The following is a 13,077-nucleotide window of genomic DNA, read 5'->3' on the forward strand; positions in this document are numbered from 1 at the left end:
TATGGAAATTTTTTAAAAAAATCTTTCTGCATGTAGCTCCCATAAATGACAAATGAAAAGCCAGGCAGTGGCGTTTTTTTTTGGTGCTGCTGCTTCAGAGACCTATGTCCCAAATACTAGAAAAATTACATTTTTAAGGAAAATAGTGTTTTTATTTTTGCAATCTCATTTGTGCAAAATATTTCCTACTAAAATGTCCCCAGCTTGTCTAACTTGATGCATTGAGTTTCTGTGATTGGATGCTAGTTGGTCTTTCTGAGCAATGACTTTTCTTCCAGTGACAACAATTATCCCTCCTGTGATTCAACCTTGATTTGCCCTTTTTTTTAATATCTACATTATCTTTTTGCACAGTATTTCATGCACATTCAAGCTATTCAATATGTACTCCCCTGTCCACTACCTTTTTGTCAACCCGCTGTCTGCCCTTGTGCTGTTTGATGTCTAGTCCTAAACCACTGTCATTCTTGACGGGTTTGGCTTTCCATTTACTCCTGAGTTGAGTATCTGACCCAACATCTTCCATGTCACAGACTGCTTAATTTTAGCTCAATAATATTGTCTGTCGTGTTCCATCCCAATCTCTGCTCAATTGCTATCAAAATCCTCAACCTTCAGCTTTGTTTCCTCTGGACTCTCATATTCCGGTGACCTTAACACTCCTCTCCCATCCTTCACCAAAAAATGTTTGCTGACTACTGTTCTTGCTATTTGCTTCCTATTATTTTTACCCTCAATTTAAAAAATCTCATCAAGACAAAAGATTGTAGATGCTGGAATCTGGAACCAAAAACAGTGCTGGAAGGACTCAGCAGTTCAAGTAGCAACTGTAGAGGCAGAGGGATAGTTGATGTTTTGGGTTGAGACCCTGCATCAGAACAGAGGGAAGAGGAAAGATTGCCCGTATATAGCAGTATGGAGGAGGAGTGGGGCAGAGGCTGATAGGTGAACCAGCTGGGGGGGTGGGGAATGGTGGGCAGATGGAGCCACCTTACTCTTTGTATGTCCATTCATAATCTTATCCCTCCTTCTGAAATCTCCTGCAGCAGTAAATGCACACTACAAGGAATCGTTCAATTCTGGTCTTTCACCATTGCCTGCTGCCTCTGCTTTTAAATTTCTAGACAACTTTTAATCTGGAGTACCTTTCTGAACCTGTGCGGCCCCACTCCTACCCAACTTTGTCTGAAGCCCATATTTTTTTAGATATATATTTAAAAAGAAGGATCCCTCTCTTGAATTGCGATAGCCAGAATGTCAATAAACCTTCCCATTTTTGAAATGGGTGTGGAAGGAAGAAAGCCAAGAGTTTTGATTTTCACTTAATCAGGAAAAAATGGATATTGTATGACCGCTTAGTACATTTAATGCTTCCTTGTGCAGTGGCAAAAGAATAACTTGGCAGCAGGTTCAAAAGTATAATGCAGGTGTTTTTTTCTGTATTAATCAAAGTATTGTTATGGCATAATAATTTAAAACCAAATACATGGGAATTTTTATTTCTCTGAAAGAGCCTTTGTTTTCTTTACATCTCTCTTGTCTTCAAAGACCCTTTGTTCTGTTCTAATAGTGCAGATGACTTTGAGCCTGTGGATACTGTCAGTCCTTGCTTTACAAAACAGGAACAAAGAGGTCTTTCTAAGAATTTAGAATTGATTATGATTTACCTAATTTTAATCTTGTTGCTAGAAGCTCATTGATTTAATAAAGCAAGCATTGTATCCATCCATTTGTACCCAACTATCACTTTCCTTTTGATGAGGAGGTTAAATAACATATTTAAAAAGCGCATAATTTGATGCTGATCCTCAGGGCATTGAACTGGAAATGGAGAAAGAGCACACTGTTCAAAAGCCAAGATGAATACAACCAGGGTAGACTGTTCCTTGATGGAAAAGATGATTCACTTTTCAGGAATACTTAACATTTGCATGTTTGACATTGTTTCACCTAATGCTCAGATTGGCTGAACCATGGAGTGATGGTTTAAAATGTAAGTGCACATTGTAACAGTCAATGTAGGAAACCTGTTTGAAGGGAAATGTGTATTTTGTAAATGGCGATTTGTTTAGTAAACACTGATTTAAATGCATGTGTGTAATTGTATGTTTGCAGTTAAATGCTAAATATTTGAGAAATGAATCCCTTTTAAATCATCTACCGTGACTAAGGATTTCCCTACTATCCCATCCCACCACCAACTACATTGCTTGGTTTGAAGTCTTTTGTATTTTATTATATAGATGGCAAACAGTGGAACAGCTCTGAATATTATGGCTATATAACTGTTAGAAATGGGGGGGGGGGGGTGGTGGGGGGTGGGAGAGGAGCTTCTGGGATACATTGCTGTTACCATGGTAACTTGTAAGCTGCTGGGACACTTGTGTTGTTTTAGACTGTTGAATGCAAATGGTTTGAAAACTGCTGGTACTATCTGAAGGATGAGCTCCACCAATTTCAACCTGAGTCCAAAGTTGTGATACCCTCATGATACTTGTAGCCAAATTAGTGGTGTTATAATGCTATCAAATAGTTTACAGAAGTGGAATATGATATTTCTGTCCTATTGTAAAGAAATTGGAAAGTATACTGTATAAGACAGGTAATATTTATATACAGGTATATTGCAGTAAGGGAGTGTACCATAATTGCACCACAATTACAGGACAAGTATATTACTGCCCATGTCTCTCTGGAGGGTGAAAGCAGTGTTGTGATAGTTCAAGGCATTTTTTTTGCTTTTGCAGTTCTTCTCATTTCCTCTCGTTCAAGAGAGTGAAGGGGTTGTTTGTGTGGTGCCTTTGACGAGTTGTTGCATCAGAATGTTGATATTTTGGGGCTTAGGGTGTGTGTTACTGATTCATTGAATGAATAATGCAGACAGGGCTTTGTTCTGAAATGTGAGAAAGCTGTTGAATGTAGAACTACTATTACTATTCCATAATCTATATCCTGTTCTTCATCCCTATCCTGAGGCTGGATAACATTGGACCACTTGTGGATGCCCACAGTTACTCTCATGTAGTTTGTTTTATATTAAGTGCAGAACAGAGATGAATTGGGCTGTTGCCTGCCCTATCAAACTGGACCAGCTCACTAAGCCTGTCCTCTGAATCTCACTACTGAGGCAGATATGGCACTACAAAACTATCCAAGGTTGATGCCTTGATGTAACCATTTGATTTGATAGTCTGGTTACTTTCATTTGGCAGGAATTATTTTGGACTGAATTTAAACATGGTAGCAATCAGGAAATTGTACTTTCAAGTGCTACAATTAAGCATCTTCAAGTTTAACCTTTGCTCAGTTGTCCCTAAACACTACATCCATATTGACTGGTTGGGGTGGGGGGAAAAGAGAACATAAGAAATAGGAGCAGGAGTAGGCCATCTGGCCTGTTGAGCCTGCTCTGCCATTCAATAAGGTCATGGCTGATCTGGCCGTGGACTCTGATCCACCTACCTGCCTTTTCCCCATAACCCTTAATTCCCCTACTATGCAAAAAATCTATCTGTGTCTTAAATACATTTAATGAGGTAGTGACACAGCACTTTTTTCCCCCAGGACAGGGTATGTCACCTACATCAGGTGAAGTGGGTAAATGGACAGTTTCATTATCTGGAGAAGTAGCGAGATGGGAGGGTGGATTATGAAACAGTGGGGTGCTAAGAGATTTGGGGCTTGCTACGCAAGTTTAGAAAAAAAAAGGGTATGCAATTCATATTTTTAAAAAAACTCTCACATAACAGGATTAAGAGATGAGTGTAATCTATCTACTGCCTTTGCTGAGTATTATCTGTTAAAACTAGCAAAATAAAGTCCAATATTGGTTTTGGGTGTGTATGCTAAGCTACACATACAACACTTAAACAACATAGCCTCATTGAACTGTTTCATTCTGCAGTGATTTGATTTAATCATTTGTAAAACTTCAATATTGAATTCAGAAGTGCACTTTTATTGTATTTCTCATAGCTCAATATTATTGGAGAAATAGCTGATATATGTCTTAGTTATTTGGATGAGGTTGGCCAAGTGTAATGTATCCAACTGTTAAGCTGGCTGGCAGTCTGGGGTGAGGAGGATACTGGGAGCCTTGAAGGGCATATAATGAATGTATAAGGATGTGACTGGTGGAATACAATGTGGAAAAATGTTATTCACTATGGTATAAAATTTGAAAGGTGGAGTGCCAGAATAAAGAAGTTTTGCTTTTTATTCAAGGGCTGTGAGCTTTGCAGGCACAGCCAGCATGTAATTGCCCATCCCTACTTGCCCTTGAGAAGGTAGTGGTGAGCTGCTGCCTTGAACCACTGCAGTCCTTGATGTGGGTACAATGCCATTAGGGAGAGCATTTCAGGATTTTGATCCAGTGTCAGTGAAAGTACAGTGATGTATTTCCAAGTTGAGATGCTATGTGGCTTGAAGAGCCACTTGCAGGTGGTGGTATTCCCATGCTTTTGCTACCTTTTTGTTCTAGCTGCTAGAGGTCATGGGTTTGGAAGGTGTTTTCGAAAGAGTCTTGAGTCGCTGCAGTGCATCCTGCAGATATACAAACTGCTGCTAGTGTGCAGTTTGTACATCTGCAGGATGCACTGCAGCTTGGAGTGAGTGAGTGGTTGCGGACGGGGTGCCTGTCAAGCGGGCCGCTATGTCCAGTATGCTGTCGCGCTTCTTGAGTGTTATTGAAGCTGCACTGATCCAGGCAAGTGCAGAGAATTCCATCACACTGACTTGAGCCTTGTGGCTGGTGGCTAGGCTTTGGGGAGTTGGGTGGTGAGTTACTTGCTGCAGGGTTCCTGACCTCTGACCTCTTGTAGCCCCTTTGTGATATGGCTACTACAGTTCGGTTTCTGGTCAATGGCAACCTCCAGGATATGGATGATAGGGGATTCAGTGATGGTAATGCCACCAAATGTCAGGGGTGGTAGCTGGATTTTCTCTTGGATATCGCCTGGTATTTGTGCTGTGTGAATGTTACTTGCCACCTTTCAGCCCAGGTCTTGCTGTATTTGGATGTGAACTGCTTCATTGTTAGAGGAATCACAAGTGGTGCTGAATGTTGTGCAGTCATCAGCAAGTATCCTTATGATTTGAAGGAAGGTCATTGGATGAAGCAGCTGAAGATGGTTGGGCCTAGGACACTACCCTGAGGAACTCCTGTAGAGATGTCCTGTTGCTGAGATGATTGACCTCCAACCACCACAGCCATCTTGTGCTTGGTATAATTCCAACCAGCAGAGCATTTTCCTCCCAAATCCCATTAATACCAGGTTAGCTGGGGCTCCTTGTTGCCATACTTGATCAAATGCTACCTTGATGTCAAGGGCAGTTACTCTTGCTTCACTTGTGGAGTTGAGCTCTCTTTGTCCATGTTTGGACCAAGGCTGTAATGAGATCAGGAGCTGAATGACTTTGATGGAACCTAAGCTGAGCTTCTGTGAGTAAGTTGTTGCTAAGCAAGTGCTGCCTGATAGCACTAATAGGGTAATAATTGGCCAGGCTGGATTTGTCCTGCTTCTTGTGGACAGGACGTACCTGGGCAATTTTCCACATTGTTGGGTTGATGCCTGTGCTCTAGCTGTACTGGAGCAGCTTGGCCCAGTGTGCTGCAAGTTCTGAAGCAGAGTTCTTCAGTACTGTTGCTGGAATATTGTCGGGGCCCATTGCCTTCGCTGTATCCAACGTCTTTAGCCATTTCTTCACATGGAGTGAATTGAAGTGGCTGAAGACTGGCATCTATCGTGCTGGGAACCATTAAAAGAGGCTGAGATGAATTATCCACTTGACACTTCTGGCTGAAGGTTCTTGCAAGTGCTTCAGCTTTCTCTTTTGCTCTGGTGTGCTGGGCTCCCCCATCATTAAGAATGGGGATATTTGTGGAGCTGCTGCCTCCAGTGTCCATCATTCATGATTGGATGTGGCAGGACTGCAGAGCTTGGATATGATCCGTTGGTTGTGGGATCACTTAGTCTGTCCATTGCAGACTTTAGTTTGGCAGGGAAGTAGTCCTGTCTTGTAGCTTCACCGGGTTGATACATAATTCTGAAGTGTGCCTGGTACTGCTCCCGGCATGCCCTCCTGCACTCTTCATTGAACCAGGTTTGATCCCCTGGTTTGATGGTGATGGTAGAGCTGGGGATATGCCAGGCCGTGAAGTGCAGATTGTGGTCAAGTACAATTCTGCCGGTGATGGCCCGTGTGGTGCTTCATGGATGCCCAGTCCTGAGTTGCTAGATCGATTTGCAATCTGCCCCATTTAGCATGGTGGTAGTGCCACACGACACAAGTGTATTTTCACTCTGAAGATGGGATTTCACCTCCACAAGGACAGTGCAGGCAGATGCATCTGTGACAGATTGAGGATGAGATCAAGTAGGTTTTTCCCTCTTGATTCCCTCATTACCCGCCAAAACCCAATCTCGTAGCAATGTCCTTTGGGCTGGTCAGTAGTGGTGCTACCGAGCCACTCATGATGAACATTGAAATCCTCCCTGAGTACACTCTGTGTCTTTGCGTCTCTCAGTAACTCCCTCCAAGTGGTGTTCTACATGGAGTAGTATTGATTCATCAGTTGAGGGGAAATTGGTGTTAAACAGAAGGTTTTCTTGCCCAAGTCATTGTACTGTGCTTGTATAAAGCCCTGGTGGAACTGTCCCTGGAATATTGTGTACAGATCTGGTTTACCTATGAGATCTACTTGTGACAGGGAGTACAAGACCCAACACATTCTTTCCTATGAAGAGGAAAGGGAAGTTATAGACCTATGAGGAGAGACTAAGCAGACTAGGCTTAAACTTCTTGGGAGAATGAGAGGTGACCACCTTGAATCATAAATTCCATGTGGATATTGATAGGGAAGTTGCAAGGATATTTCCCCTGGATGTGGTGTCTGGAACCTGGGGTTATGGTCTCAAAATTGGGAGTTGGCCTGCAGGACAGATAGGAAGAAATTTCTTGATTTTGAGGTTTGGCAATGAATCTTTGGAGTTTTGTATCCAAGGTGCTGTGGAAATTCAATCTTTCTCTCTGAAATACTCTGAGAATTTTATACATTAAGGGAATCCAGTGATATTGGGTTAGTCAAGGAAACTGGTGCTGAGGTAAGAGATCATGTGTTATTGAATAGTGGAGTAGGCATGAAGAACTGACCAAACTGCTGTGCCTTTATTTTTGTAGCTTTCATGTTTTTAAGCAAAAAATACTGCTTAAGTGAAAGCTTCTCTGTTTAATCTATCCATGAGAAATAATGTTCTTGATCACTTGTAGGTCACTTGCATTTATAATCCATGTCACATCAAGACGCGTGTCCTTGTTTCAGTAATCGGTATTTATCAGTAACAACACCAACCACTTCCTTTGACATCATTAAATGGCAATCTTGAGCAACCCACTTGTGTTTCATGAAAATAAATTGCGCACATAATGCGAGCAAAATTACCTATGCTTTTAAAATTGTGAAATTTTGTTGCTGATTAATATTTTAAATTTCTTTTCTGCTTTTCAGAACACTAATTGGTTTAAAAAGCTTCAAAATAATGCAGGAATGAATAAATAATGGATCCTGCAATGTAATTCAGATTTTAATCGCTGTGATCCATGTTGATAAATCATTCAACAGATTTTGTTGCATTGGTAATTTATGCAGTGTAATTGACTTTGGCATAATAAACTCTCTGAAAACACTTTGCCTATTTTAAAATAACTTTTTTCTTTATAAATACTATAACTAGGACAGGGACCCTGTGCATGTTTGCAGCAAATCAGAACCTTACCAACCAAGTTAAAGGAGTAAAGAAGTTGGTCAACAACAACTTCCAGGATCTGCACACCTTGCTCAATCAAGCACCAACTGTAAGAAAAAAATTTTGGTTGAATATAGAGTGAAGATTTCACACGTGATGAATTTTACCAAATAATTGATTATTTTTCTTTCAGCAAATAAATTACATCACACAGCAATATGACACAACCAAGAACAGAGCGTTCTCTGATCTTAACAGTAAGTAATCCTGTTTTGATTTAGTCTTATTTAGATAAATGTCTGTTTACCAACTATTACTCATCACACAAATCAAGCAGGAACAGGGGCAGTTAGGCAAGGTGCTTCAAAGGAAGGTGTTAGACTGCAGATGCTGTAATCTGAAGCAGAAAGCAAACTGTTGGAAGAACTCAGGTCAGGCAGCAGTTTAGGATGCAGAGGAATAGTCTGTTGCAGGGTCTCGATCTGAAACATCAACCATCCCTTTTTCTCCCTAGCCACGTGGTTGATGCAGTATTCTTATTATATATGCAATAACGTGTATGTTCACATCTCTGGTTAATTTTGTGAGCAGTTTATAACAAGCATTTTAAAAGTAAGATTATAAAAGAGGAAGGGAAAGGTGTAGTTATGCAGCTCAATTGACATTTGAAAATTGGAGGAAGTAGTGTTTTGTTTATAAGATATCTTTTTGGGTGGGGGTTGGGGGGGGGAGGTGGAATCTATTTGTATAACCCAAAATGCAAGAGACTGCAGAGCAAAAAACAATCTGCTGGAGGAAGCCAGTGGGTTAGGCAGCATCTGTGCGGGCGAAGGGATGGTCGATGTTTTGGGTGGAGATCTGCAGCAGAATTGGAAGTGTAGAGGGGAGATGGCTAGTGTAAAGAGGTGAGGGGGAGGGGTGGAACTGGGCTGATAGGTGATGGGTGGAACTAGATGGTTGGGGGGGGGGGGGGGGGGGGTGGTGTGAAAGACCATAGGAAAGTTAGGCCAAAGAAGAAGAAACCCATGTGGTTAGGTGTGTGAATGGTGCACGCATGGAATTAGGTGAAGCATGGTAATGAATCAAGGTAACAGTGATGGTTGGGGGGGGGGGTGTGGGGGGAGGGCGGCGGTGGAAGATGGGGAAAAAAAAGCACGAGATGTGGGTTATATGAAACTGGAAAACGCAATGTTGATGCCATTGGGTTGTGCGGTACCCATGTGGAGCAGAAGGTGTTGCTCTTCTAGTTTGCATTTGGCCTCACCATGCTAGTTGTAAAGGCAGATGACAAACTGGTCATCTGGGAGTGGGAAGGGGAGTTGAAGTGGCAAGCACTGGAAAGCTCAAGATGGCTATTGCATACAGAGGACAGGTGCTCTGCAAAATAGTCACCTAGTCTATGTTTGGTCTTGCCAATGTAGAGGAGGTCTCATCGAGAGTACCAAATACAATAGACGAGGTTGGAGGATGTGCATGTGAATCTCTGCCTCACTTGGAAGGCTGTTTAGGTCCCTAAATAACAGTAAGTGTGGAGGTGTAGGGGCAAGTTTTGCACCACTTACTGTTCCAGTGGACAGTGAGGAATGAGGGGACGAAGGTGTCACGAAGTGTGTCATCCCTGCAAAAGGGTGGCAGGGAAGAGATCTTGGAATTTGAGTCTAATGATCTATTAATTTGGGCATTTTTTTATTTGCACCAAAAATATAATATTCAGATTAAAATAATGCAGCAAATTGAGAATCTTGTGCATCAAGATGGAAGTACCAGGTAATCTTGGATTAATAGAATAACCAAAACATTAACCTCTCATTTTTCCTTGCAAATGTAGCCTGATCGGTGATGTATTTCTAGCAAATTATATGAATGCCTTTACTGATCTTTACACACATTTATTGACAAGCATCTTGCAATATATGTTGAGTTTCAAGATATCTAGATTGCATCTTTTAGCAGTGGTGGGTAATAGGAGCATTATTTTACTACTTGCATTTTCTTTTTGGCCTTTTACTTATGATAAGTGATATCAACCTATGACTTGATACATTTGACCAAAAAGTTGATTTCACATCCCTTGGTTTATTTTTAAGACATTAAGAGGTTTGAAATCCATCTTTGGTTATTGTGTTGTGCATGTGTAAGAGCACTCCGTGCCCATACATTTCCTTTTGAAATCCCACTGAAATTAATCCTAATCGCTCTGTAAATGTTGAACATTAGGGAGTAGGTGGAGAAAATCATTGTTCTTTGAGGGTGGCAGACTTGTTTAGCTAGTAATTCTTGTGCTTCAGAGCTCCAATGACCTGGATTAAGTGCTGACCTCCAGTGCTACCTTTTGCGTGTTCTTCCTGTGACCATGTGGGTTTCCTCCATATGGTCTGGTTTGCTCCCATATCCCAGAGATGTGTGGGTTGCTAGGTTAAATAGCCACTGTATATTGCCCCTAATGTGTATGGAAGTGTTAGAATCGGTGATTTGGGGGGGGGGGGGGGGGGGGGGCAGTAGAAACGATGGGAACATAGGAAGAAAAGGGTATGGGGAAAATTAGTGGAAAGTAGATTTGCTTTGTCAAACAACGTGGAATCTCTGGGACAAATGGCCTCCCATTTAAAAAATTAATCTCATTAATTGAGGTGCATAAAAATGTATGACATTGCAAAGGTAAGCAGAGCTTGGTGAAGTGGGATTATCTTGAGGTTTATTGAATTTTAAATGGTTATTTCATATAAATTAATATTACAAATTAAAACTTCACATTCCCAAGAGATCCATCATTTAAAAATAATGACCTATTTTTGTTTAAGTTGCTGTAGGACAGGAAAGTCAAACAAAGGACACTTTTTAGTCTATCCTTAATGCTCTGTTCCTCTACTTCCAGAAAAAGACTCTTCCTTACCTGTCACTTGCATAAATTGTAGGCCAAGTGACTCCAGAATCCTCTTCCCTTCTTTTAATCTGGGTGTCTGTGATTTAGACTGAAGCCAAGGCACTTGCAGCTGATCTCAAACTTCCAGAAAAGATCTGAAAGTCCCCATTTCCAGCTGCTGTTGCTGTCGACCATCATTTCATTTGGATTCCTGGCATCCTGTGATGAAGCTGGGTGGAATAAACTATTGCATTAAATCAGGGAAGCACTGCATTTTTGTTGGTGGGAGGACAGATTGACAAGCAACACCCATGTTTAATTATGCACAATGCAATACTGATGTATTTAGATATACATTTGAAGATTTAAATCTAGTTTCTGTTCATAATTGATTTGGTAGCCTTAAAACTGGCATTTAACTGTTTCACAGTATTGTTTGCTTAAAATGATCTTGCAGCCTCCAAACAGAAACTGTTCTGGAGATTCCTTAACAGGAAGGCTTTGGGTCCAGCCAACATCTTGTTATTGTTCTTAAAATATTTACTACCTTTTCAAATATTCTTTAATTATTAAAGTAGTTTTTTTTTAGAAACACAATTTGTGGTGTAAAAATACAAATTGTAATTGTAATGAAATTTGTATTTCAATTCTTCAGGGCTCCTCGTGCTCACGTCTAACTCTATAGTCTCTTCCACCCTAGCTGAAGACTTTAATTTCGTCTTCATTCCATCTTGCAAGGCTGATAAAACATTCAGAATGCAGTGCTATCAAAACTCTGGCATAACCAATAGCAGTAGTTCTAGTGCAGCCTACAGTACAACCCAGATGATTTTGCAGACACAAGAGACTGCAGATGCTGGAATCCAGAGCAACAAGCGATTCTGATTGAACCCTTGCGCAAGTCCTGATTTGGGGCTTCAACCTGAAACATCAGCAATTCCTTTCCTCCCACAGATGCTGCTCAACCCACCGAGTTCCTCCAGCAGATTGTTTGTTGCTCTTGATTATTTGTTATTTCAGCTCCAGACTGTCTTCCTACAGCAGATCTCTGGATAAGTCAAGCAGTTGCAACATAACCAAACTGTGTGCTTTACAGGGGTCGGTTCTGAGACCTTTGTTCGTTATTTATATAACCCACTTGAGCTTGCGCAAAGCATGATTAGTGAGTTTGTGGATGATACTAAAATAGGTGATATCGTAGATGGTGAAGAAAGTTATCAATGACTACAGAGGGAATCTTGATCATCTGGTAAGTGAGCAGAGGATTGGCAAATGGCTTTCAATTCAGATTAGTGCGAAGTGTTGCATTTTGGGAAGGGAAACCAGGCTAGGACTTGTACAATGAATAGTTGGGCCCTGGGGAATGTTGTGGAACAGAGGGACCTAGGAGTACAAGTACATAGTTTGCTGAGAGCAGTGTCACAGGTAGACAGGGTGCTGAAGAAGGTGTTTGGCACGCTGGCCTTCAGTCAGGACAGTGATATAGGAGTTAGGATGTTATGTTGCAGTTGTACAAGATGTTAGTGAGACTGTACTTGGAGTACTGTGTACAGTTTTGGTTACCCTGGTATAGATAAGACATTATTGAACTGGAAAGAGTGCAGAGAGGATTTACGATGAGGCTGCCAGGACTTGAGGGCCTGGATTGTAGGGAGAGGTTGGGCAGGTTAGGACTTTATTCCTGGAAACTAAGGAGATCAGCGGGGTGACCTTATAGAGATGTATGAAATCATGAGGTGCATAGATAAAGTAAGTGCACAAAATTTTTTTTTCCAGGGAAGGGGAACTAAAACTAGAGGGCATAGGTTTAAAGTGAGGGGTGAAAGATTTAAAAGGGACCTGAGGGACAGCAACTTCTACACGCAGAAGGTGGTGCGCATATGGAATGAGCTGCCAGAGAAAGTGGTTGAGGCAGGTACAATAACATTTAAAAGACATTTAGATGAGTACATGGATAAGAGCGATTTAGAGGGATATGGACCAAATGCAGGCAAATGGGACTAGCTTGGTGGGCACCATGGTCATCGTGGATGAGTGTGCCAAAGAGCCTGTTTCCATGCTGTATTACCCTGTGACTCTAACTAGCATTGTAAAACCTTCACTTGCCAACTGAGTAATGTCAGGGTGGTGGATACCAAGATAGTTGCTGAATGGCTGCTCTGATGGACATAAGATTATTGGATATGAAATTTGAACAAAGAGTTTGTAAATGGCACAGGGATGTGTAGAGAAACATTCAGTGTGATTTAACAGTACAGGGTTGACCATCCAAAGCAAGGAATGTCAGTCAGGCTTTGGACTTGAGCCGAATCTCTTACTATTTAACTAGCAACACGCAAATACTCACACAGCACACACTGGTTTCATTATACAGGTAGAATATTTGCCCATGGTTTAGCCATCATTACTGTTGCATGGTGCTTTTGGTTTCTGTCTTTGGGTCATTAAACTCTGGTTTTTCATGTCTTG

The 13,077-nt window shown here is 41.4% G+C and overlaps 1 protein-coding gene across 1 annotated transcript in view; it reads left to right on the top strand.

Moving 5' to 3' along the window:
- LOC127583983 (prominin-1-A-like) overlaps window positions 1-13,077 on the top strand; it is a 135,780-nt gene that overhangs the window by 77,793 nt on the left and 44,910 nt on the right. Inside the window, 2 exon segments of the mRNA XM_052040461.1 lie at window positions 7,734-7,854; window positions 7,939-8,002. Coding sequence (XP_051896421.1) covers window positions 7,734-7,854; window positions 7,939-8,002 — 185 coding nt within the window.

The sequence above is a fragment of the Pristis pectinata genome, chromosome 2, assembly GCF_009764475.1.
Source record: "Pristis pectinata isolate sPriPec2 chromosome 2, sPriPec2.1.pri, whole genome shotgun sequence".
Lineage (NCBI taxonomy): Eukaryota > Metazoa > Chordata > Chondrichthyes > Rhinopristiformes > Pristidae > Pristis > Pristis pectinata.